Source organism: Camarhynchus parvulus, chromosome 1A, assembly GCF_901933205.1.
Source record: "Camarhynchus parvulus chromosome 1A, STF_HiC, whole genome shotgun sequence".
NCBI lineage: Eukaryota > Metazoa > Chordata > Aves > Passeriformes > Thraupidae > Camarhynchus > Camarhynchus parvulus.
Genome location: NC_044586.1, coordinates 37,103,075 through 37,127,008, shown reverse-complemented (window position 1 = coordinate 37,127,008; position 23,934 = coordinate 37,103,075). Strand labels below are relative to the sequence as shown.

The 23,934-nt window shown below is 41.3% G+C and overlaps 2 protein-coding genes and 1 long non-coding RNA gene across 9 annotated transcripts in view; 2 read left to right on the top strand and 1 right to left on the bottom strand.

The window, feature by feature from the left end:
* Positions 1-640: 640 nt before the first annotated feature.
* On the top strand, positions 641-22,614 carry HELB (DNA helicase B). Its single transcript, XM_030960830.1, has 17 exons — positions 641-834; positions 2,074-2,448; positions 4,706-4,964; positions 7,015-7,747; positions 7,843-8,275; positions 8,931-10,077; positions 10,213-10,687; positions 12,530-12,967; positions 13,981-14,152; positions 14,915-15,056; positions 16,013-16,143; positions 17,186-17,270; positions 18,151-18,210; positions 18,763-18,967; positions 19,592-19,726; positions 19,937-20,374; positions 20,863-22,614. Exons 1-17 carry the CDS (start codon positions 648-650, stop codon positions 20,950-20,952), a joined length of 5,505 nt encoding a protein of 1,834 aa, XP_030816690.1. The 5' UTR covers positions 641-647; the 3' UTR covers positions 20,953-22,614.
* Positions 7,675-12,395, top strand: LOC115910701. Its single transcript, XR_004061203.1, has 2 exons — positions 7,675-7,747; positions 12,226-12,395. It is a non-coding gene; the product is annotated as an uncharacterized LOC115910701 (long non-coding RNA).
* The window catches only part of GRIP1 (glutamate receptor interacting protein 1), a 315,370-nt gene continuing 313,247 nt past the window's right edge, over positions 21,812-23,934 (bottom strand). For all 7 annotated transcript variants that reach the window (XM_030961011.1, XM_030961017.1, XM_030961010.1 and 4 more), the window contains one exon: positions 21,812-23,647. In XM_030961011.1, the coding sequence (XP_030816871.1) occupies positions 23,411-23,647 (237 nt within the window). In that variant the 3' untranslated portion in view covers positions 21,812-23,410. The remainder of the gene's footprint in view (positions 23,648-23,934) is intronic.

Below are 23,934 nucleotides of genomic sequence, written 5' to 3'. Positions count from 1 at the left end.
ATTGATGAAAACATATGCCTGCTAGTGGGGTGAACATGCAAAAAATACAACTGCAAAATTTTGCTGAAAAAACAGAGCTATGTAACAACATGGCAAATATTAACCTGCTAACTACTAACGAGTGAACATCTGTTTTAAACAGGTTGTAGAAAGACTTGCTTTCATGTCTGAACAGCAGGATTTCTGGGGTCTTCAGTGAGAGCTCAATACTGAACATGAGAAGGCTTGGTATTGCATCAATGAACTGTCATAAGGTTTCAGAAAAGGCAAGGATCCGATGTTGAGCAAAAGGGAAGACTAAGCAGCAACTGCCAGGGTTACAGTGTAGGGAAGGAAAGGTGGTTTTCAATGCGGGCCTTCCGGAGAAGAGTTTGCCAGTTATACACAACATTAAACTACCCTGGGGGCACCTGGGTGAAACACAATCGGATATACTGGAAGTGCGATGTTATGATCTGATAGTTTTGTGATAGGGGTCATGTAAACACAGAGGATTATGCCCCGAAGCGTTAAAAAAATAAATAAATAAAAATTTGACTCGTGACTCCGGACTGTCCCGACCCGGGCGCGCCGTCCCGCCCATGCGCGGGGGCGGGCGGACCTGCGGCGGAGGCGGCATGGCGGGGGGCGGCATGGCGGGGGGCGGCATGGCGGAGGCCGGCGTGCGGCGGGGCGGGCCCCTGGAGCTCTGGGGGCACCTGCGGCCGCCGCGCTGGGAGGCGGCGGACGATGATGAGGAGAGCGACGAGGACTTCGAGGAGCTGGTGGTGGAGGATGCGCTCCTGGAGGCCGCCGGCACGGAACTGCCGGCCGCGCTGCCCCCGCGCCGCGCCGGTGAGGGGCGGCGGGAGCGGGCCGGGGCCGGGCCGGTGAGGGGCCGGGCCGGGCGGCCGGTGAGGGGCGGCGGGAGCGGGCCGGACCGGGCGGGCAGGCAGGCAGGGCCGCGGTGCTCTCCCTGCGCGGGGCTCGGGGCTCCGGGCAGGGCGCGGGAGGCGAGCGGGGCCGGCGCCGCGTGAATGGCGGCGGGGGAGGCGGCCCCGGCCCGCCCGGCCCGGCGCGGCGCTGTGCGCCTGGGGAAGGTCCTGGCTCGGCCCTGCCTCACTGCCGGAATTGATCACAAGCGAGGGGACTGGGAACCGAAGTAGGGGATAGATAGGTAGTGGAAGGGAAGCGTGATCTCTGCTTTTCTACGGGCACAGGATTGCAGCAGTAAGAAAACAGAAGGTTTCCCCATTCAAATTAACTCTACACAAAGGAAGCGCATTTTTTTTTCTTTAATGACAAACATGAGTGTTGATGGTAATGACTTCCAACTTTCTATTTAGAGCTTGGAAAAGTAGGTGAAGTTGGAGCAACCTCTGCCTAAAAAGTATTTTATCTGCAAGTTGTTTTTAAAATGGCTAAACTGAGCTAAATAACCAGGAAGAAACGAGTAAGTTATTAGACCTAAGAGCTGTCCTGGTGAGGAAGAGGCCCTGCCGAACATAGGTGCCCACTTTGTTCTGTTCATAGCAATTGGTCCCATTTGCCGATCAGGGAATGGTGTATTTTTTTTTTTTTTGCTTTTTTTGAAGGCGAAGAGGAGGCAAACCAAGTCATACAAAATGTTAAGAATTAATTATATTAATTCCTTATAATTTTGGTGGTTCCAGTCACGAGAAATATTTGGTGTACAAACGTATCTGAGGATTATGCAGGCATTGTGATAGAATACTTTGTGATAAAACTGTTTCAAATTCAGTTGTAAACTTGAGGTGGAATAAATAGTAAACCATAATATTAAACCATGTGTATTTCATTAGCTTAATAAATTCATAGGCAAGATTTATTCCTCATGCTTAGACAAGAAGTTTTAGTGCTTGTTTCTGAGTTTGGTTTCACTTTCTTTTTTAAATATTAGTGGAGAGACAGGCATCAGGAGTTTATGGAAGCCCCTGCTTTACTATTACTACTGCAACTTACAGAAAAGACCAAAAAAAAGCACTGAACCAACAGTACACTTAATCAATACAAACTTTTAATTTTTATGACTGCCAGTTAACACTGGATTTGTTTTTCTTTTTAACGATTCAGTTATTATACAGGAATGTGGCACCAAAAAGGAGTATGAAGTGGTTGGACGTTTTCCATTAGTTGACCCTTGGTGGAAAGTTAATGTTAAAGCTAAAAAAGTGGGGTCGAAGTACTTTGTGCAAGGATATCCATCGTATTTTCTGCAGACTGACATAGAAGAAAACAACCGACAAGTATTTTCACTCTTTCTTAAGGAGTGTTGTGTTCCTGAAGATTGGAAAGAAAAATTTTTTGCTTGGCTCCCTATGGAGTCTGTGCTGAGTTTTAGCAACCTTGAAGAGAAACTAAAACAGTTCCAAGTTTCACAGCTACAGCCAAGAGGGATCAAAAGAGATACCAAGGATTACAACATCTTCCATTATGTTTCAAAATCATGTAGGTATATCCTGTGCTGTTCCAATTGTTTTATAATCTAAGGAGTTTTCTCTCATATACAGTATTCAAACTAACATGTATTCATTTGAAATGTATATTCAAATGATTTCTTTATTTTAAAATATGTCAGGACAGTAGGACAATTTATCAGTTAAAGATAGGCATACAGAAGGACTTTGCTGAATTCTGTAGGCTACGTAGAATTGTATGTGCCAGGGATTCCCCATCGCTGGAAGTGCTTAATGCCAGGTTGGATGGGGCTCTGAGCAGCCTGGTCTAGTGGAAGGTGTGCCTGCCAGTGGCAGGGGTTTGCAGCTAGTTGATCTTTAAGGTCCAACCCAAACCATTTTGTGCTTCTGTGATTTTAGCATGCAAGGACACTGGTGCTTCCTGTAGTTTATTCAGCTATAACAAGGCTTATTGAAAAATGGGTTCATCACTACTTAAGCATGGTGGTGATGGCTTTTTAGGGCTGGCACATGTTCAGAAGTAGTATAGGTGCTTCTCTGTAGTACCGGGATCAGTGAAGGAGTTCAGTGTAGTCCTAACCAGCTGCACTGAATACACTATCTAGGTGTGTTTGGATCTCACCTGTCAGCAGATTAGTTTGGCTGGGAGCAGACTGTGGAAGCATTGGAGTGTCTCCAGACTTCTGAGGGTACTGTTGTGGGCAGTGTTGTTGTGATTACATGAATGTGAGTGTTAGAGATTGGATCAGGAGTGTGCTTTTGAACCTGACATCCCCCTTGTCCCCGCTGTGGTGCCATCTCTGAGAGTACTGACTGAGTATCCCTGCTGGATGAAACCCAAACAATGTGTTCCCCCTGCATTCCTGAGGTACTCCAGTCCATAAAGGGCATTCACTCTGTGGGACCAGACAGCTGCTCTGAAGCAAAACACTGAAATGCAGAGAAGTCAGGGTGTCTGAGGTGCGGCCTCAGCGTTAGAGCTCTGGTTTGCTCTGATGATCTCTTTCCATGACCTGTACAGACAGGTTGGGTCTATCTGCTGTTAGGTGTAAGCAAGCAGAGTTTTCCAGTACCTGGCTTATGGGGCAGTGTCAGGTCAGATGATGGAGGTGACATCACTTTTGGATGTCAAATTGTGTGTAACAGCAGAGTTCAGAGCCTCTGCTAGGCTTGAACTGACTGTACTTCAAATCCCAATTGTAAGGGGAGGAGAGTGTTCTGTAGGCTTTCAGGCTTTTTGTTCTCATTTTGTAATGATAGAAAAGATTGCACAGTCTGCCTACTCTTCACCTTTCTTGTAGTTGGTGATTTTTTTCCTAGTATCTAGCTTAAATTAATTTGCTACATTTTAAGTGTTAATCTTTATCATTGAGCAATATAGACCCTTTCCCCACCCCAGTTGCTACTGTTAGTATTGTAAATTCTTTTGGTTATCATTAATTGTTATGGGCTTAAGTAGTTTGTTCTTCATGCCTTCATGGTATTTTTTTGTGTGTGGAAATGGTGTGTATTGATGATTTATGTGTAAATTAAGTACTTGCTTAAAAGGGAAAAGGTTTGACTTTATGAGGATAAGACAGTGATCAGAAAAAGTATTTGAGAAAAATTAGTGGTTTAAATTTTCCTTAACACTTAATTAAAAATAGCCTAATTTTTTCCAAGAGCTAAAGATTCTGAAAGTCTCGCTTTCTTTTTAAATTTGTTTTTCTTTCTTCTGAAATTACCTTTTTAAAGCAAAATATAGAGCAAATCAGTTTCATTATTCCTCACTCTTAGCCCATGACTGATGTAAACAGGGAAAGTGATAGCTTAATTTTGGGGTCATTGAGAAAGCCAGTGGAGAGCACTTTTTTGGTAAATTCCTCTACTCATCTGATACTACAAATATGGAAGCCTCTTTTTTTATTTTGAATTTGAAATGTTCTGTACATCTGTATGAAAATTACTTCTAGGTAAGGGGCAGGCATGGTGAGGTCTGAACTGACTTTCTACAAAATGCTGTTGAGTATGCAGTTTAAACCAAGTGAATGGTACATATTTTCCAAGTGAATACATTTAGTTGCTGATTTTATGTTATCTGTTTACCTTGGTTTTTTTTTCTTAAGGCAGTTCAAGGAAAACAGACTTTAAAAAATTTTGAAAAGTGTTACAAAAGCTAAGAAAATCAGAGAAATTTGTAATGTCTTGTATATAATGAAAGCAGAAGGATGAAGCCAGAGTCAGTGTAAATTGCTTTGCAACAGTCTTTGTACATGACATAAAAATTCTTGTGTTTATGGTGTGTGCAGTTGCAGGAAAGGCGGTATTGGGAGCTCTGGCTTTTCCAAGGGTACTGGAGTTCTTGCCAGTTCTTCTGCCACGCCACTTTTGCTCTCTGTTAGATGAGATATGTTGGGAAAGAAAGGCTGATGTGGATGGTGAGGAGGTGGCTGATGAGATGGGAACAAAACTGGATGAGATACTAAAGGATGAGCCATGGAAACTTGGATTCAGCAGGGTAAGTAATGTTATGTATGGTAAAAATATGGTGTTTGCTGCATTTGGGGGGCATTAGACTACAGTACTGTTTTAGTTGGGTTCACTTGATTAAATGGGCATTTGTAGGGCCTAAGCATAGCTCATTTGGAAATGGATGATGTACAGGACTCAGTTTTAGCAAAGGGTTTTGTTTTTCCCCTTGGTCTAGAATTAATTAATCTCAGAAGATTTTAGAAAGTGGTTTTGTTGCAACCATTTGTTTAGTATTTTCTACAAGAGACAGAAAATAAAATGCTTGAGGTAATTGGGCCAAAAGTTAGACAGCTAATTTAAAATCCTCAACTGTTCTCTTCAATTTTATACAAGTAAGTGAGACTTTTGTTCCTGCTATATAGAACAATATCTATGCTTTCATAGTAAGGTTGATAAATTTCTCTGTAAGAGATCAACTGGTCCAGTAGTTTGTTTTTTGCAGTGGATTTGCAGTGGCTGCTTACCTTCCTGTTTTCCTTTGCTGCGCTTGCCATGAGCTTTGCTGCTGCACCTTACCTTAGAAGTCCTGGACCTTACATGAGAGCATTAGGTGTTCACAAATGTTGTTGGTTTTCCTTCTTCTTTAGGCCTCCAGTGCTTTACTGATGGAGGTTCTGACTTGCCTTAATCTAATTTCAGACATTCAGCAGGGTAGCCAATATATTCCAATGTTTCACATAATTTTCTTTGAAAAGATTTTCCTGATGTCCAGTTTGACTGTTCCTTATGCAATATGGACTTGCTGCTCTCTTGCTTCAAGGACCTGCATTCTCACAGCAGTTTTTTATTGCTTGAAGACTCTCTTTAGCTTTTTCTCTTAGGACTGAGCAAGTGCAATTCATTTTTCTTGCTCTCATTTTTTTTTTTTTTTTTTTTTTTTTTTTTTTTGTTTTTTTGTGTTTTTGTGTTTGTTGTGTTTTTGTTTTTAAAGGTGTTAAATTTTTTGTAGAGTTTTATTATTATTTACACTTTTTTTTTTCTTTTTTCTTTTTTTTTTTTTTGTTTTTTTTTTTTTTTTTTTTTTTTTTTTTTTTTTTTTTTTTTTTTTTTCTTTCTCTCCGCCCCGGGGGGGGGGGGGGGGGGGGGGGGGGGGGGGGGGTGTTTTTTTTTTTTTTTTTTGTTTTTTTTTTTTTTTTGGCTGCTTGGCTGGCTGGCCGGCTTGCTTCTCTGCGCTCGCTTGTGCTACTGCCTTAGCCCTAGCTGATAGCTGCTTTTTTCCCTTTGCGCTTTCTGCGCTGTTTTGGTTTTTTTTTCTTCCTTTTTTCCCTTTTCTTCGTCCTCTCTTTCTCACCCTCCCGTGAAGACACTGGACCGCTCTGGACCTGACCTGGGACGTCCGACGTCCGGCGGGATCTCTGGAGCCTGCAAGAGAAGCTTGGCACCCTCCACAACACTGAACTGGTTTTTTCTTTTCTTTTCTTGTGTTGGGGTGTTCTTTGTTATTTGTCAATAAATAGGTTTTGTTTTCCACTTTGCTCCTCCGAGGAATTCCTTCCCGAACCCGGTGTTTGGGGGGGGAACTCCCTTTTGGAGATTTCCCCTAATTTTGTCTGAACCAGGAATTTTTTGGTGCATTGGCCGGGAAATCAAGGAGGCGAAGACAGTGGAAAACAAACTATAACAAATATTTTGGCTTGGTTGTTTTGTGGGCATATTGGTAATTCATAATGTCATTTGGGGTGAATGTTTGCCGGTATTTCTGGTCCCTTGGGGTTTTTGAAGCTTTAATACCTTTGTGGTCCCTAGGGTTATTTCCTTACCCAAAAATAGCTCTGGTGTTGTCCGTAATAAGTAGCTTCTGTAAGCAGGGGGCACTAACCAGAATAGTCATTGGGCTGGTCTTATGTGTGCTGATTTGTCGGAGGTTTATGGAAAACCTTGTTTCAGGAATGTATGGATTGCTGTCATGGCTGTGTACTCAGTTTGTTTGGGGAGAAGAAGGGGAAGGGGCTTCTCAGCTTTTGTCTTCCTTCTTCTCCTCCAAATTGTTGACATCTCTATTAGGAAATGTTGAATTTCCCCTGAGTTTAAAAGAAACCATCTTTCTGGCATTTAACTTATTAAGCCTTTCCTATACTGTCTGGAGTGTATATAAAATGAAAGCCGAGATCTCTAGAGGGGTTAGAGAGACTCCTGATTCAGGAGTAAAACAAAGCAGGGAAAATCTTGACTGGAGTGGGAAATGGGAGGATATGGGCCAGACTTTAAAGGAATTTGCTGATCCTATAGGCTGGGACTTTCCATCTGATCAAATTCAGAACCCAGTCGAGGTGGCAAAGTATTTGAGGGAAAAGTGCCATGGTAATACTAAGGAGGAAAGACTTACTGCAGTGAGCTGGGCCTTAGCGTTTGTTTACCGTACTCTGCTAGATACTGTGGAGCAGCAGATAGTAGAAAGGGAACAGGGAGATAAGTTAGTTACTATCCCAGTGACCCAGGCTGCAGCTAACATCCCAGGCTCCAGGCTAGCAGCTGAATCAGACGACAGGCCCCAACCCATGGCTGTCGCAGCTAATACAAGAGGTGGAAAGTGTAAAGACAAGACCGATCGAAAGGTGGAGGATGATGATGATGATGCAGGAGAAGGACCCTCACCAAAATCAGAGGCCACATCAAGGGGCACAGATTCTGGAGCTAATACTGACTCCTTTTCTCTGAAGGACCTCAGGGGCCTAAGAAAGGATTACAGACGACAACCTGACGAATCTATAATCAGTTGGTTAGTCCGCCTTTGGGATGCTGCAGGGAGGTTACGATTTTGGATGGTACTGAAGCGAGGCATTTGGGATCCCTGTCGCAGGATACTGTTATCGATCAAGGTATGATGAGCAGGGCTAGCCCTCACAGCCTCTGGGAACGGGTCCTGGAGAGTGTAGCACAAAGATACTTATGTGCTGATGATCTCTATATGCAGCAGACAGGGTGGAAGACCATAGAGCAGGGGATCCAACGCCTGAGAGAAATGGCGGTGGCAGAGCTCATTTTCTCAGATGATATAACAACTAGGAATCCGGACCTGGTACCATGCACACCTGTAATGTGGAGGAAACTTGTGCGACTTGGGCCACCTGAATACGCTTCTGCTCTGGCAATAATGAAGCGGGATGATACATATGAGACTGTGCTTGATATGGCGAAGAAGCTTCGAGCATATGCAGATGCTGTGCATGGACCAACTCATGCCAGAATTGCAGCAGTGGAAACACAACTGCGGAAACTAGAGGACAAAATAGAGGAGAATCATAAGAAACTCCGGGAAGAGATTAAGGAGGACCTTATTCAAATCTCGGCTGTGCAAATTAGAGGCCCTGGTATCCAACGCTGGCGCCCTTGGATGGCGAGAGAAGGTACACCCCACGGGCTGAGTTATGGGCCTTTCTGCGTGAGTCTGGAGAAGACATGAGGAGATGGGATGGAGAACCCACTGCTGCTTTGGCACAACGGGTGCGTGATTTGAAGAGAAGAGGAAGTATTACCAAAAAGAGGGCAGCTCCGTTGCTCGCAGCCGAGATGTTGAGTATGACGATGACATGTCCGATCCCCTTGAAGGAACTTCTAAGGCATACGCCCAAGGAAAAAAGGACAATCTGGCTTAGAGGGGCCCTGCCTCTAGCCAGGAAGAGGCACGGAAAAATCGGGTTTTTGGAAGGTGTGGATCAGATGGCCTGGCACATCAGAGCCACAAGACTATGAAGCATTGGTTGACACTGGATCACAGTGTACCTTAATGCCATCAGAATACGTGGGGACAGAACCTGTTTCCATTGCTGGAGTGACGGGGGATCACAACAGTTGACTTTGTTGGAAGCTGAGGTGAGCTTGACTGGGAAGGAGTGGCAGGAACATCCGATTGTGACTGGTCCAGAGGCTCCGTGTATTTTGGGCATAGACTTCCTCCGAATGGCTATTACAAAGATCCTAAGGGATTCAGGTGGGCTTTTGGAATAGCTGCAGTGGAGATAGAGGGTATTAAACAATTGAATACCTTATCTGGACTATCAGAGAACCCATCTGCAGTAGGACTCTTGAAGGTAGAGGAGCAACGAGTACCAATTGCCACTTCGACAGTGCACCGCAGGCAGTACCGGACGAATCGAGATGCCGTGATCCCCATCCACAAGATGATTCGAGAGCTGGAGAGCCAAGGGGTGGTCAGTAAAACCCACTCACCCTTTAACAGCCCTATCTGGCCCGTGCGAAAATCTGACGGAGAATGGAGATTGACTGTGGACTATCGTGCCTTGAATGAAGTGACTCCACCACTGAGTGCGGCTGTACCGGACATACTGGAACTGCAGTACGAGTTGGAGTCCAAGGCAGCAAAGTGGTACGCGACCATCGATATTGCTAACGCGTTTTTCTCCATTCCTCTGGCAACAGAATGCAGGCCTCAGTTTGCTTTTACATGGAGGGGAGTGCAGTATACCTGGAACCGACTGCCCCAGGGGTGGAAACACAGTCCTACCATCTGTCATGGACTGATCCAGGCTGCACTAGAGGAGGGTGAGGCTCCAGAACATTTACAATATATTGATGATATCATTGTTTGGGGGAACACGGCAATGGAAGTGTTCGAGAAAGGAGAGAAGATCATTCATATTCTCCTGAAAGCTGGATTTGCCATTAAGAAGAGCAAAGTCAAGGGACCTGCCCGAGAAATTCAGTTCTTGGGGGTGAAGTGGCAAGATGGACGGCGTCAGATTCCTGCGGATGTTATTAACAAAATCACTGCTATGTCCCCACCAACTGATAAGAAGGAAACACAAGCCTTCTTAGGTGCTATAGGTTTCTGGAGGATGCACATCCCCGAGTATAGTCAGATTGTGAGACCCCTTTATCTGGTTACCCGCAAGAAGAACGACTTCCATTGGGGCCCTGAGCAGCAGCAAGCGTTTGTCCAAATCAAGCAGGAGATCGCTCATGCTGTAGCCCTGGGTCCAGTTAGGACGGGACCAGATGTGAAGAACGTACTCTACTCTGCGGCTGGGAGCCATGGTCTGTCCTGGAGCCTTTGGCAGAAGGTGCCTGGCGAGACCCGAGGCCGACCATTGGGATTTTGGAGTCGGAGCTACAGGGGTCTGAAGATAACTATACCCCAACAGAAAAAGAAATCTTGGCCGCCTATGAAGGAGTCCAAGCCGCCTCGGAGGTGATTGGTACAGAGGCACAACTTCTTCTGGCACCCCGACTACCGGTGCTGGGATGGATGTTCAGAGGAAAGGTTCCCTCTACCCACCATGCCACCAATGCTACTTGGAGTAAGTGGATTGCCCTCATTACGCAGCGGCCCAATTGGGAAGTTAAATCGCCCTGGGATCCTGGAAATAATTACAAATTGGCCCGAAGGTGAGAGCTTTAGTGTCGCGGATGAGGAACAAGAGCCAGTGACCCGGGTTGAGGAAGCTCCACCATACAATCAGTTGCCAGCAGAAGAAACACGTTACGCTTTATTCACCGATGGTTCTTGTCGCTCCATAGGGATGAAACGGAGGTGGAAAGCAGCTGTATGGAGTCCCACTCGACGGGTTGCGGAGGCTACTGAAGGAGAAGGTGAATCCAGTCAATTTGCTGAAATCAAAGCTATTCAACTGGCCCTAGGTATTGCAGAGAGAGAAGTGGCCAAGGCTCTATTTGTATACCGATTCTTGGATGGTAGCCAACGCTCTATGGGGATGGCTGAAGAGATGGAAAGAGGCGAACTGGCAGCGCAGAGGAAAACCAATTTGGGCTGCAGAAGAGTGGAAAGATATCGCTACTCGGTTAGAGAAGTTACCTGTGAAGGTTCGGCATGTAGATGCCCATGTCCCCAGAAGTAGAGCTAATGAAGAGCAGCAAAACAACCAGCAAGTACATCAGGCTGCAAAGATAGGGGAATTGAAGATAGATCTCGACTGGGAGCATAAGGGAGAGTTATTCTTGGCACGATGGGCCCATGATGCCTCAGGCCACCAGGGTAGAGATGCCACCTATAAATGGGCACGAGACCGAGGGGTGGATCTAACCATGGACAGTATCTCTCAGGTTATTCGTGACTGTGAGACGTGCGTTGCCATTAAGCAGGCTAAACGGCTGAAGCCCCTCTGGTACGGTGGGCGGTGGTCTAAGTACAAATACGGGAGGCCTGGCAGATTGATTACATCACGCTGCCTCAAACCCGCCAAGGCAAGCGCTATGTACTAACCATGGTAGAAGCCACCACGGGATGGTTGGAAACCTACCCTGTGTCTCATGCCACAGCTCGTAACACTATCTTGGGCCTTGAAAAGCAGGTCCTTTGGAGGCACGGTACTCCTGAGAGAATTGAGTCGGATAATGGAACTCATTTTAAAAACAATCTTATTAATACTTGGGCTAGGGAACATGGCATCGAGTGGGTATACCATATCCCCTATCATGCACCAGCTGCAGGGAAAGTGGAAAGGTATAATGGATTGTTAAAAACCACCTTAAAAGCATTGGGTGGGGGGTCTTTAAAAACTGGGAGCAGCATTTGGCGAAGGCTACCTGGTTAGTTAACACTCGAGGTTCCACCAACCGAGCGGGTCCTGCTCAGTCTGAGCTCCTTAATATAGTAGATGGGGATAAAGCCCCAGTGGCCCATGTCAGAGGTTTATTGGGAAAGACAGTATGGATCAACCCTGCCTCGAGTACAGACAAACCCATCCGTGGGATTGTTTTTGCTCAAGGACCAGGTTATACGTGGTGGATAATGCAGAAAGATGGAACAACACGGTGTGTACCTCAGGGAGACCTGATTGTGGGATAAGGCTCATATATGAATGTCATTGTTTGCTGAATGTGAGACAGAAGGAAACTGTAAGTGTCAAAGGTCTGAACAAGTAAGATGAGAGGAATGCGTAAGTGTCAAAGGTGTGAGTAAGTGAAATGAAAGTTTTTTATTGTATATTCACGATATGGGATAAGGGGTGGAGTGTCGTGGGATGACCGCTTTTATCCCAATATCGTGTATTGTGTCTGGCAGCTGTGTTTTTTTCCTCTCTCTCTCTCTCTCCCCCCCCCCCTCCCGGCCGTCTTGCCGCGGCGGGGCGGGGGAGGGAGGAGGGAGGGGGGACTGGGTGCACTTTTTTTTTTTTTTTTTTTTTTGCTGGCTTTGAGCTGCTTGGCTGGCTGGCCGGCTTGCTTCTGCTTGCTGCTTCGCTTGCTTGCTACTGCCTTAGCCCTAGCTGATAGCTGCTTTTTTTTTCCCTTTGCTGCTTTCTGCGCTGTTTTGGTTTTTTTTTTTTTTCTCTTTTTTTTCCCTTTTCTTTCGTCCTCTCTTTCTCACCCTCCCGTGAAGACACTGGACCGGCTCTGGACCTGACCTGGGACGTCCGACGTCCGGCGGGATCTCTGGAGCCTGCAAGAGAAGCTTGGCACCCTCCACAACACTGAACTGGTTTTTCTTTTCTTTTCTTGTGTTGGGGAGTGTTCTTTTGTTATTTGTCAATAAATAGGTTTTGTTTTCCACTTTGCTCCTCCGAGGAATTCCTTCCCGAACCCGGTGTTTGGGGGGGAACTCCCTTTTGGAGATTTCCCTAATTTTGTCCTGAACCAGGACATATTTTTATATATTTTTTTAATATTAATAAAATTTAATTAAAATTACCCAGGCACATGAAATAGAAGAAAATAATCCAGACAATCATAATGGTGAAAATCACTTTCCTGAAATGGAGGTGGGCTCTATGTCTGGTATCCGCAGTAAAGCAGAGGTAGACAAAGATCAGGTGATTGCTGTAGAAAAAATTTGTTCTAATCCTGTCACAATCATAAGTGGAAAAGGAGGCTGTGGGAAGAGTACAATAGTTAGCTGCCTTTTTCGTCACTTAAAGCAAATGGAAAAAGAAGTGGAAGCTGCTTCTAAGGTCTTTGAAGGAGACTTGGATGCATCTGAGGAATGGAATACATTTGATCACTACTGGGAATCAGAGAATATGTTTGCAAAAAAATATTTGAATGTACTGTTCACTGCACCTACAGGGAGGGCAACAAGTCTTTTGAGAGAAAAAACACAGCTTCCTGCATATACACTACATCAGGTAAGGTTTGTTTTGGGTTTTGTTTCTTGTTTTTTTTTTTTTTTTAATTGGGTTCTGAAACACATTTTGACACTGTCCATTCTTGTTTTAGAAAAAAAAAAGCAGCTTGTTATAGGAATTCGCTTAAGAAATGTGTGTTATTAATGTTAATGCTTGGGTACAGCTTATCAGCATCTGAAAATCAGCATTATGTTTTGGGGGAATCATAAATCAGTCATTTGAAATACATTATTTTCTAACTTTGGTTTCTTTACTATTTATATACATCTGAAACTTGTGCTTCTCTAGGGCATCTGGTTTTTTCAGTTTCTCGGTTCCGCATTTTAGTTTAATGAAGACAAAAATTATTTTCTAGGTTATAGAGCTGATTTCTAGGATCCTGTTGCCTAGCAATCATAGCAGCACATACATGAAAAGATCAGTAGCCTGGAGTTGAATAATGAGAGAAATCTCATTTGCACAGTGTTTCCTTAATTAATGTTGGGTATTGTGGAATTTTTTTTTTAGAAGAAAGTAGAAAGCAAACTTTGTTAATAAACTTGTTAATAAACAAGTCTGTCTTGTTCTAGGTAGCAAAGGTGCCAAGACATTGGAGTTACAGAATAACACAGAATATAGAAATTATAATAACATAAAAAGTACTGTTGGTTTATTTTATCTTTGGGGACTGGATAGTTAGTTGCCTGTTCCCCTTCCCCATGGAATTTTGGGTATTATTAATGACAGCAAGTTATAGTAGGAGGTGTTCTGTTACTGAGCAATCTAATCACTGACCTAGTGTCCTTAACAATTTCTGCAGGAAAAAAAAGACTATGCTTTTATGTAAGTCAGTGTTGCTAATCTCAGCTAGGAATGCATTCAGTGAGGAAGAAAATAAGACAGAATGGTTGAGTCTTCTGAGTCTTTACAGGTGTAAGTTCAGAATTTTGGCTAATACGTCAGATGATACCACACTGCTTTTATGACATAGCTTAGAGTTGATTAGTGTCAGAGCTTGCTTTATTTGTTTCTAGATTATCTATAGTTTTAAATCGTGGAGGCGGAGTGACCAACAACAGCCGTGGAAATTTTCTGCAGTTACGGTTCTCATTGTGGATGAAGGAAGTTTGGTGTCTGTACGCATTCTTAGTTTAGTTTTGAAACTCTTGTGTGAGCATGCTCAGCTTGCTAAACTTATTATTCTAGGTAAGTGAAACAGCAAATTTAGCATTGTACAACATTTAATAATGCCCAATATACAGTGTAAGTATCAGAGCTCCCACCGAGTCTCTTAAAATGTTACATTGTTCTGTACTTGGAGACTTCTGCTATTTCTTAAGGTCAGATGAGGTAGACAGTTTTCCAAATGTCAGTATAAAAGTACCAGTATCTCCATTATCTGTTTAGCAGTGTTTTGTCTTATTTTGACTTCCATGTGGTAGGTTATTACATTTTGCAAATGGAAAACTTTTCTGATTTTCTTAAATGTGAAGGAGCTGTTGTTAGCATATGAATTGTATGTTAGAAGGGAGTTTTCATGCCATTCTTAATGCTAGGATCATCTTGTTTTAATTTAAAAAGGAAAGCAAAGAAAGGTAAAGTCAATTTTTTATGCTTTCTTAGAGGTTTCCTCTTTAACACGCCATTTATGGCATTTGTTTTTAATACGTAGCTTCCAAAGTGGGTTTGAGTAAGATGTGTTCACTGTCAGTGCTGATCAGGCAAAAGGATTTGCACTTGCTAGTAAGGCATTACTGGGTGAGGAGTATAAGAAAACTACACTACAGCCTTATTCCCAAAGTTTCTTAGATTCTTGAAAGTTTGATTTCATGTGAATTGCATTTAGGATGGATGTTACTATGTACAGGCTTGAGTATTTGTTCATACAGGTATTAATTTTTTTAAAGACAGTTTTCAGGTGATGATATGTTATTCATTCTCACAAAGACTAACATGCATTCTGTTTAGGTGACACTAGACAGCTACCAAGCATAGACCCAGGAAACATGTTAGCTGATATCTTTGAGGGTCTAAAATCAAGAGGCTTTTCTGTGGAACTGCGAACTAACCACAGAGCTGAATCTCAACTAATTGTAGACAATGCGTCAAGGTAGGATATCCTGATGTGTGTGTGAAGAATCCTTGTAATTCTTGCTTGGCCTTTTACCTGCAAGTAGCCCTGCATCCAGATTTGACTCTGTAGTATTGCTTCTGTTATTTTTTTTAGTCCAAATCCGTAACATTGGCTTTAAAAACAAACACCCCCCCCCAAAACAACAGCAACAAAACCCTACAGATTTTTTCAGACGTATATATTGGACAAAAAAAAAGTGTGTGCTGAAATGCTCTTGAATTTTATGGGATATATTTCACTATTATGCTGTCAGATACTCGGTGTTGTTTTCAGATGAGTTGTAAATGCACAACTGACTTCATGCCTTCTAAAATGGCATACAGTTTCTCCTCTAAAAATTAAGTTTTAAAGACATTGCTGGTAAGTGTGACAACAACTGAAACAGACTGAATTGCTTGGAGACTTTAGATGTCAAGGGCCATTACATCACAGGTTCTTTGTATTTTTTTCTCTATCAGTACCTAAAGAATCTAAATGTTTCCAGCATTTGCATTACTTTTGTTTTGGAAATTATCCTGTTCCCTCTCAGTGCTTGGTTTCTTTTTTAAGCCTCTAAGAAGGAAATCTAGGTTTTGATATTAATTGAATTTGAGAATATTCGGAACATTTGCATGATGTCCAGAACTACCAAGTGTTTAACAAACATTCTTACTTATTTTTTGTTAACACTTCTGTTTCACTCCATTTTGTTCCCATGGGAAGCACTGTGTGAGTAATACTAAGTATCTGCTGCAGTCATGGAGGGTTTAGAGAATAAACTACCATTTTCAATGTGAAATCAAGTTATGCTCTGAGGAAATAGTTTTCAGGCAATATAGTGTAGATAACAAAAGATTTCTCGGTGGTGAACTTCAGGCTGATGCAGATGATGATATGCTGGAATTCTGTAACTGAAAATAACTTTTCGTTTTTCCTCCAATGCTCTGGTCCAGAATCTCTCACCGGCAGCTTCCTGAATTTGATGAGGTGCTGAAAGTTTCTGCTTGGAATGAGGAAATGACAATGCCAATCCCAGAGAAGAAATTTATTTTTATTGCTTTGCCTGCTGGCGGGAATTGTGAGAGTATGTCGGTTTCTGATCTTGATTTTCCCTTTGGCACAGCACAGACTATTGTCTGGAACAAAAGTTTTGGGAAAATTTTAATCTGGCTTTGTTTGTGGCATAAATTTAAATGCTACATTCATAGTTTGTCTTTTGCCTTCTACGTAAGTGCACACAGCAAGACCTGTAAGTGCAAAGAATGGGCTGTAGATCGCCAGCTCACCAGTTAGACTTGGAAATGGGGGACAGCTTCCACCACTGTAATCAAATGTGGTTGTCTTTTTATATTGTAGCGGAGCTGTCAAACCTAAGAGATTTTCAGAATTGATTCAGAGGTGAATCATTTGAGTAAAAAGTGACTGTAACAGTATGGTGTGCTGGACAGGAATGTGCTCCCAGCTGTAGAATTGAGTTAGGAAAATTCTAAGAAGGGATGCCAGTATTTCTCTTAAAATGTTTTGGAGTCAGGGCTAGAGCCATTGTTTACTGGTTTTTTTGACATTTATTGGGTATAAGTGGATTGAGTGGCCTCTCTTTTATATGCATTCAAAACACTTCACGTGGAATGCAAAAAAAAATAGTACAAACATTATCACCTTATTTTACTCTAGCAAAATACTCAGCAAGCAGAATACTGAAAGTAGATTTCTTCTGTGAAATCCAAGTGTATAGGTCTGTAGCTTGAAAAAATTTAATCTTTACCTTTTCAATGTGCTGTAGCAAAACCTTACTTTGCATGAAATGTGCTCCATGCAGCTGTTGTTTAACACAAAAATAAGAATTTGTTTCTTTCCATATCACTCTTGTTTCTCAGATTTTAATAGTGGATTAACTGCATGATGTTTTCTTGGGTGTTTTATGATGTATTTCTGTTTCTTTTGGGGGTGTGTCATTTTGTGTGGGAGTTTTTTGCAGGGGATTTGTTTCTTTTTTGTTTTGTTTTAAACAAGTTGAGATGTCATTAAAGCAAGAAATAAGCAAAGGCAATTTCATATTGAATTGTATTTTTCTTTATTAAATTCTGAATATTTTTATGTCTTATCTTGTATGTCTTTTAAAACAGATTTACAAACTGCAATAAAGATTTTACTTAAAAAAGGGCCAGGATTGGAGGATGCCAAACAATCACAATTCATTGCTTTCAGAAGGTAATGGAGTGCGCAGGCAGACATTGAAAAAATCCTTGCTAGCAGCCACAATCTAAAAATAGCTAAGTGTGTTGAGTTGGAGAGACTAGTGGCAATTGCATAAAACTACTAGATACTTGGAATACTCCTCACTTAGGAAGGGTGGGATGTAGGGCTCTAACACACTTTGAAGAAAGATTGGAAGTCAGTAATCACAGGAGCATGAATAGTATGCATGGCTTTGCAGAAACACTGAAGGGACAAAAGCCATAATGTGCACTAGCACCAGTAGTCCATAACCTTGAGTTCTGCACAAAAGGGTACTTAAGAAAAAACTCCACCATTAATTGTGAAGAACATTTTCTCAGTATGTAAAAAACATGCTCTATTTACAGCTTCCCAGTGAGTTAATAAGTGATTTGTGAAGGCTGAGTAACTCGTATAATTTTTTTTCTCCAGTCTGCATTCAGGTACAATACTATTAGTAATTTTGTGTATGATTCTTCTGGAATATATTTATAGGTACTTGAGCTGCATTTAAAAGTTAAAATTCCAGGTCTTAAAAAAGCAAATAAATCTTCTTGCTCTTTTTAATATATCCACAGACAGAAAATAATCTGTCCATGTTTTAATTTTTCTTTAGTTTTCTTCTTTATCTTAAAACCAAATCTAGCTAATCTAGGTGTACAGTGCAAAAGTTTTCTGTGGTATTTAGACAAAACTGCTCCTTTACTGCTCTGTCTTCTAAACTCTGAATGAGTAATTGTTCTTAATTGGTGGTGGAAGAGCAGCAGAGAGAAGAAGGGCTATTATTTATAAATTAATGCTTATGTGACATTGCTTGTATTTGTATGTTTTGTATATAATGACTTTGTTCATGTTCTTGTTTTGTATGATTTAGGCAAGATTGTGATCTAATAAATGAACTTTGTTGCCAACACTACTCAAATCATTTAACCAGGTAAGCCAGTGTTTCGCATTTTTCCTGTCACCAATTCATTTTGTTTTTAAAAGTGTTGTAGCCAGGCCAACACTGTAAAATAAGGTTTTAAAACTTCCAATGTTCCATCTAGATCTGATTATGTTATAAATCATTGATACAACAAACTTTATTTGATGGGCTCTTTAATCTCATTTTGAATAGTGGTAAATGGCTTTTCATTTAAATTCATTATGTGAATTCTAAGATTTTAAGTTACTATTGAATATTCAAAATTCATATAAAAGCAACATGAAAAAACCCTCAAGGTTATTTTTTTTTTGCTACTATATGATTTCTAAATAGATTCTGAAATATTTTTGTGCTACTCTGTATTACTGGTTTATATTATTGGTTTTTTACCAATTTGTTTTACAAAAGTTCAAGACATAAATGTGTTATCCTAACCATTTTGAATATTATTAAAGTTTTCAATCTGGGTCAAGTATTGAGAGTGGAATGAGAAAAAATACTGAGAGATGGTAAAAGCACACTTTGTAAATACATTTTCCCCTTTTTCTTTCTCTGACCTAGAGACCATAAGAACAGACTTCTATTTCAAACTGGGGACAAGATTGCCAGCACACGCAATGTTTATCTCAAGGATCTCTTGGCAACCTGTGGTGTCAGAGAGGGTTCTAATGGCCAAGAATGCAGAAATGGAGAAACCTCATTCACTGAAGAGTCTAATGAGGAGGGCAAACGACTCTGCAATGGAGATATATTTTTCATAACAGAGGTAAGCCCTGGCAGTAAGAACTTGCACAAAGAAAACCTGGTGGGAAGTGATTCAGTGCTTGCTGAATTCCCAGAACAAAAGAATTCACACTTCTAAAATTTGGCCCCTAATACATACTTAGTTCTGATAAACAGTTGTGTAAAAGGCATGGAAGAGGCAAGGTATGGTAGAAAATTTAAAAAACCTCTATTCTGGGTTTTTGGTAGAATGTGTTTCACTTGGTGTGATTGTGTTCAGTGTAGATACAGTCTGTAACTACTCAAATGTATTGTAATTGAAATAGATAATGTTTAACACGGTCTGAAGTAAAGAGTAATGTTATAGCTGAAGTTTTCCCTGGCAGAAAACCAAGCTGGCCTAAAAGTAACAGCAACAAAAAAACTGATTTTTTGGCTGGGTTCAGTGAGTTGAGCAGTGAAAGTATCGGTAGTTAGTGTAGCCCTGAACAGTGAAAACTCTTTTCCTTCAAGGTGGTCAGGGAAAGACAGCAATTTATTGGGTTTAGTGTCTTCTGAAACTTTGAGCTGGTTGACCTTGCAGCTGTTGTAATTTCAGGGCAAGCCAAAATAGGGAAGTACAGACATTGCTCCACGCTCACTGCTGAGTGTTGTGCTATTCCTTTAGGATGCAGAAATTGATAAGCAGCGCTTGCTGACCATCAGCAGCACGTACGGCTCCACGTTCACTGTGAACTACACCGCACTGAGGAAGCTGTGTCATATCAAGCATGCCTGGGCCAGAACTATTCACACATTCCAGGTAAAACCACAGCAGCTGTCAGCTGAGCTAATGCACTCTATTCTCTCATGAAAGAATCAGAAACTTTTCTTGAAACTAGAATTCCTTGAATGCAGGATAGCAAATATTCTTGAGAGTGTCCCCAGTTGCCTCCAACTTCCTCACTCTTGTCTTTTTTTTTAACTATTTCCTGGAGATCGGCCTTTGAATCAGAGTTGTGCCATGTTTCAGGGCTCGGAGGAGAGGACCGTGGTGTACGTGGTTGGCAATGCGGGCCGGCAGCACTGGCAGCACGTGTACACGGCTGTGACCAGGGGGCGCTGCCGTGTCTACATCGTGGCTGAGGAGCTGCACCTCCGGAGAGCAGTGAAGAGCAAGGAGATCACCAGAAAAACGCGTTTGCAGAGATTTCTGAGAGAGGCAATTGCAGAAACAAACAACTATCCCAAACAAATGCCCTCTCCCCCGATGAAGTGCTGGCAAAGTCAAGAGCTCGAGGCTCAGTCTGTTTCTGCTACTCAAGGTGCTCCTGACCCACCTGAACTTCAGAGTGACCACATGACACAGGAAGGGTCATCAGTTCTCAGTGAAGAGAAGACGGGCAGTCTGCAGCAAAGTCCATGTAAAAGACACATCCCTGCACCTGAGGATGCTACAGAAATACCCCCTGTAAGTATCTTCTTACTGAGAAACTTCAAAACAAACTTTTGCACTCTCTTTCACCACCGCAAGTCACTAGGGCACTGTTATGATTGTTTTATTGACATTTATTTAATAATTTTCAAGTTAACCAGTAATTGGTGAAGCAGTCAAATTTGGCAGATGACTTTGCAGAGTAATATATGGCTAATACAGAAAAAAAAGGTCAATAGTAGTAAGCTTATACATGTTTTTACTCTCAGTGATCTCTTGGCCAGCTTAGCCTGTATCAGCTTATGGTTTGTGCACAAATGTCAGTTTCTAGGTGGCGTGCTGTGAGAGATGTATATAAAATTTAATAATTGAAACTGATTTTTATTAAGTCAAACCTGATAACAGATGCTTTTTTTTTTCATTACATCTAATTTCTGAGCTCATGGAGAAAGCCTGTTTTGAAGAAGCTAATATATTTTAGCTCTCTTTCAAGCTTGGGTAACATTTTTGTTTTGTTTTGACAGACAACAGTAGAAGAATCCCCACTTGGATCTTCCAGACTTAAGAATCTAACATTGGGACAGCAAATTCCTAGGAAGCTTTTTAAAAGCTAACAGACAATTATTAATTGGTCTTGGTATGAACCTTTACTGAACCTGTTGAAGATTTTTGGGATGGAGATGCTGAATATGCAGGTGCCTTTCAAAGGCTTTCTTCGTTTTGCATGTTCTGTGAAGAACAGCTTGTTTTATGCTGAGCCTCTTAAATTTTCCATGATCCATTTTTAGTAGATTCACTGGTATACTGGTCATTAAAAATCATGTAATTCTTTCATTTTGCTGAAGAATGAACTTACAGGTCTTTGAGGTTCTAGGTGTTCCCTTAAAAAATACACAAGGATGTATTTTGGTTTAAAGACTCCTAGTTGTCCATACCAAGATTTATCCATCTCCAAATGCTATGAGATGCTCTTACTGATGTGCCAATACTATAGATTCCTTGAGAAAAAAAAACAGTTTACAAAGGGGTCTAGGTTTTTCTGATGTGGCAGATTTGTGGCCATGAAGCGTTGATGGATCGTGGGTTTTAATCTTGTTACAGGTGTAACAAGAAAGTTGCAATCAGTGATATAGAAAACTTTTTCTATGATGTAGAACTTGCCATTGCTGTTTAGCTGATAGTTCTGTGCTGATGATGGTCTTGGTAAGAAAAGCAAAACTCCAAATCAGAGTTCAAATAACATTCCGCTTTCAGCTTGGGACTTGCTGCATTGCAGTTTTGAAATTAATAAATTGAATGTTCAATCAGACATCAGACACATTGTACTAAAATGTGGACAACCTGCTTACCTTCAACAATTTTTTCTTTTCACATATGGTAGGAAAAAGTATACCACAAATATAAAAATGGTATTTTTTTTCTAAAACTGTGGGAAAAAACCTGGAAAATATGAAGTAGAAAAACTCTACCTCATTTTTAATGTCTTCAAATCACTGTTTATTTCAATTTATACAGTTTTTCCATACAAATATTTGCAACAGTTTGAATTTCAAAAAAACATAACATAGACGATAAATATCATGCTATTAAAGTATTAAATTTGTACAAAAATACTTTACAGTTTAATACTTATTTGTTACAAATAAAAATACATATTTAAGTGACTCATGAACCTTGGAGTTTTTGTTTTGTTGGCTTTTTTTTTTTTACATGATTCAGCCTATAATGTCATTCTGACCTTTTCTGGCAGTGCTGAAATAGAAATCAGGGATACTCGTGTGTGTGTGCAGGGAAGGTGAGCTTGTTTATGTATTGGAAACAGCAACAGGGATACATTAAACAGTTTAAATTGACCAGAAACAACTCTGTAAGGTGATTGCTTAGATATGGAGACTCTACAAATGTACAAATCCAGTATCTTTATATTCACCAATAACAATAATTACCAATAACAACTCGAATACCAGAATAAACCAATGCAGCTGCTGGTGAGCATATAAAGCAACTGGCAGTATTTTATTGCTTGGGGGAAGAGGGGAGAGGAGACAATTTGTGTGATGTGTTTGTAAAATATATTTACAATTTTATATTCTAAAAATGTGTTGCAGGGGGTAATGTTTATCATAAAGAAGGCTGAAAACAAAGCATATTAAATAGGACCTTTCTTCCTTCAAGAAACTGACTGACTTAAAAAGCTCATGTGGAACAGTACAAGTTTACAGGTTTATGGATCATTAAAGAGCTTTTGTATCAATCTCCACTGACATAATTTAAAAAAAGCCATTTTCTTTTAAAAAAACCTTTCTAATTTGTCTGAACTCATTTCAGTTTCACTCTTTTCAGTAATCCCTCATCAGAGGTTTTATCCCACTAAAAAAGTCTCTGCTTAAAAATCCCCACAGGTTGCAAGACATACCATTAAATATTTCATTGCATAGGGAGTAACATATGTTCTAACAAAGTTTGCTGAAGTGGGGAGCAATGTTCAATGCAAACTACAGCCTCCTGCAAGCGTTTTAACATCTAAACCCTTTAGCTTTGTCTAATGAGTGCACCCTTCTCGCCAGCGAATAAAGGTTTCCAAAATCAGAGATGTAGCCATTTCCCAAGAAAACCCAGTGCAGTAAACCACTCTGCCTTGTCCATCAGATAGCAGCACCTTCCTCATAAAAGGATTTTTAAAAACAGTGTAACCTGGACACTACTTTTTATTAGCAGAGGTTAACTCCATGTTTTTCCCTCAAACAGCTGCTGTTGCTGAAGGGAGAAGAACATTTAGATCATGTTTAAAACATCTCCCCAGTTTCTTATTTGGGGAAAAAAAAGGCCCTTATGTGTTTTTTTTTTTTACTGTTACTAATCCAAGATTGCTTAGAATGGAAAATGACTTAATGAAGAATGAAACTATTTCCAAAGTAACTGTGGATCAATAGAAGCCTTGAGACAGACCAACTGACCTCCTGTGCTTTTCAGTGCTGTACAGCATCTGAGCCTCAATCTCAGAGCACTCTTGAATGGATTTAGCACCATAATAGTCTTTAGTTGCCGAATGTCCCGCCCCGGTGGTTTCTGCTATAAGGTGTTTGTGGGGTCCCGTGTCTCCGTGCTGACGCTGGTGTGCCCGCTCTGCTGCAGGAAGGCAGCGTTTGGGTCGCTCCACTCCCCGCTCCCTGAAGAGTGTTGTTCTGAGCTTCCTTTCTGGGATGCCAGGGGGTTTCTGCTAATGACCAGTTCCAGCTTATTGCCCGATTCTGCGATGAGGGGCACAACCAAACAGCAGTCAAAGTCTCTGGTGCGAACATGGTTTACCTGATTGATGAGAAGATTCATTTTTGTTACCGTTTTAAGAAATAAAAAAGAGATCACAAGAGAAACAATTTATCCTTGAGACTATGGAGCTTGATTTAACTATTCCAAGAAGAGAATTGCCCAGTTTATGACTTTTTAACTGTGATGTCTGGTCTGAAGACATCAATTAAGTTTTCTACTCACTTTTAAAGAGAATGTGGTAGAAATGGGGATATTTACATTGGTGCTAGCTGTTGCCAGCTTTCACAATGCTCACTCCAATAGTGACATTTAACAGCACATAGTTT

Excerpts from the sequence above, each read along its gene's own strand:
- HELB (XM_030960830.1), top strand. The coding sequence starts at position 648 with ATGGCGGAGGCCGGCGTGCGGCGGGGCGGGCCCCTGGAGCTCTGGGGG. Across the intron at positions 10,688-12,529 it reads TGGAAAGATATCGCTACTCG|ATTACCCAGGCACATGAAAT; the intron begins GTTAGAGAAGTT and ends AATTTAATTAAA. Across the intron at positions 18,211-18,762 it reads TACTCAAATCATTTAACCAG|AGACCATAAGAACAGACTTC; the intron begins GTAAGCCAGTGT and ends TCTCTGACCTAG.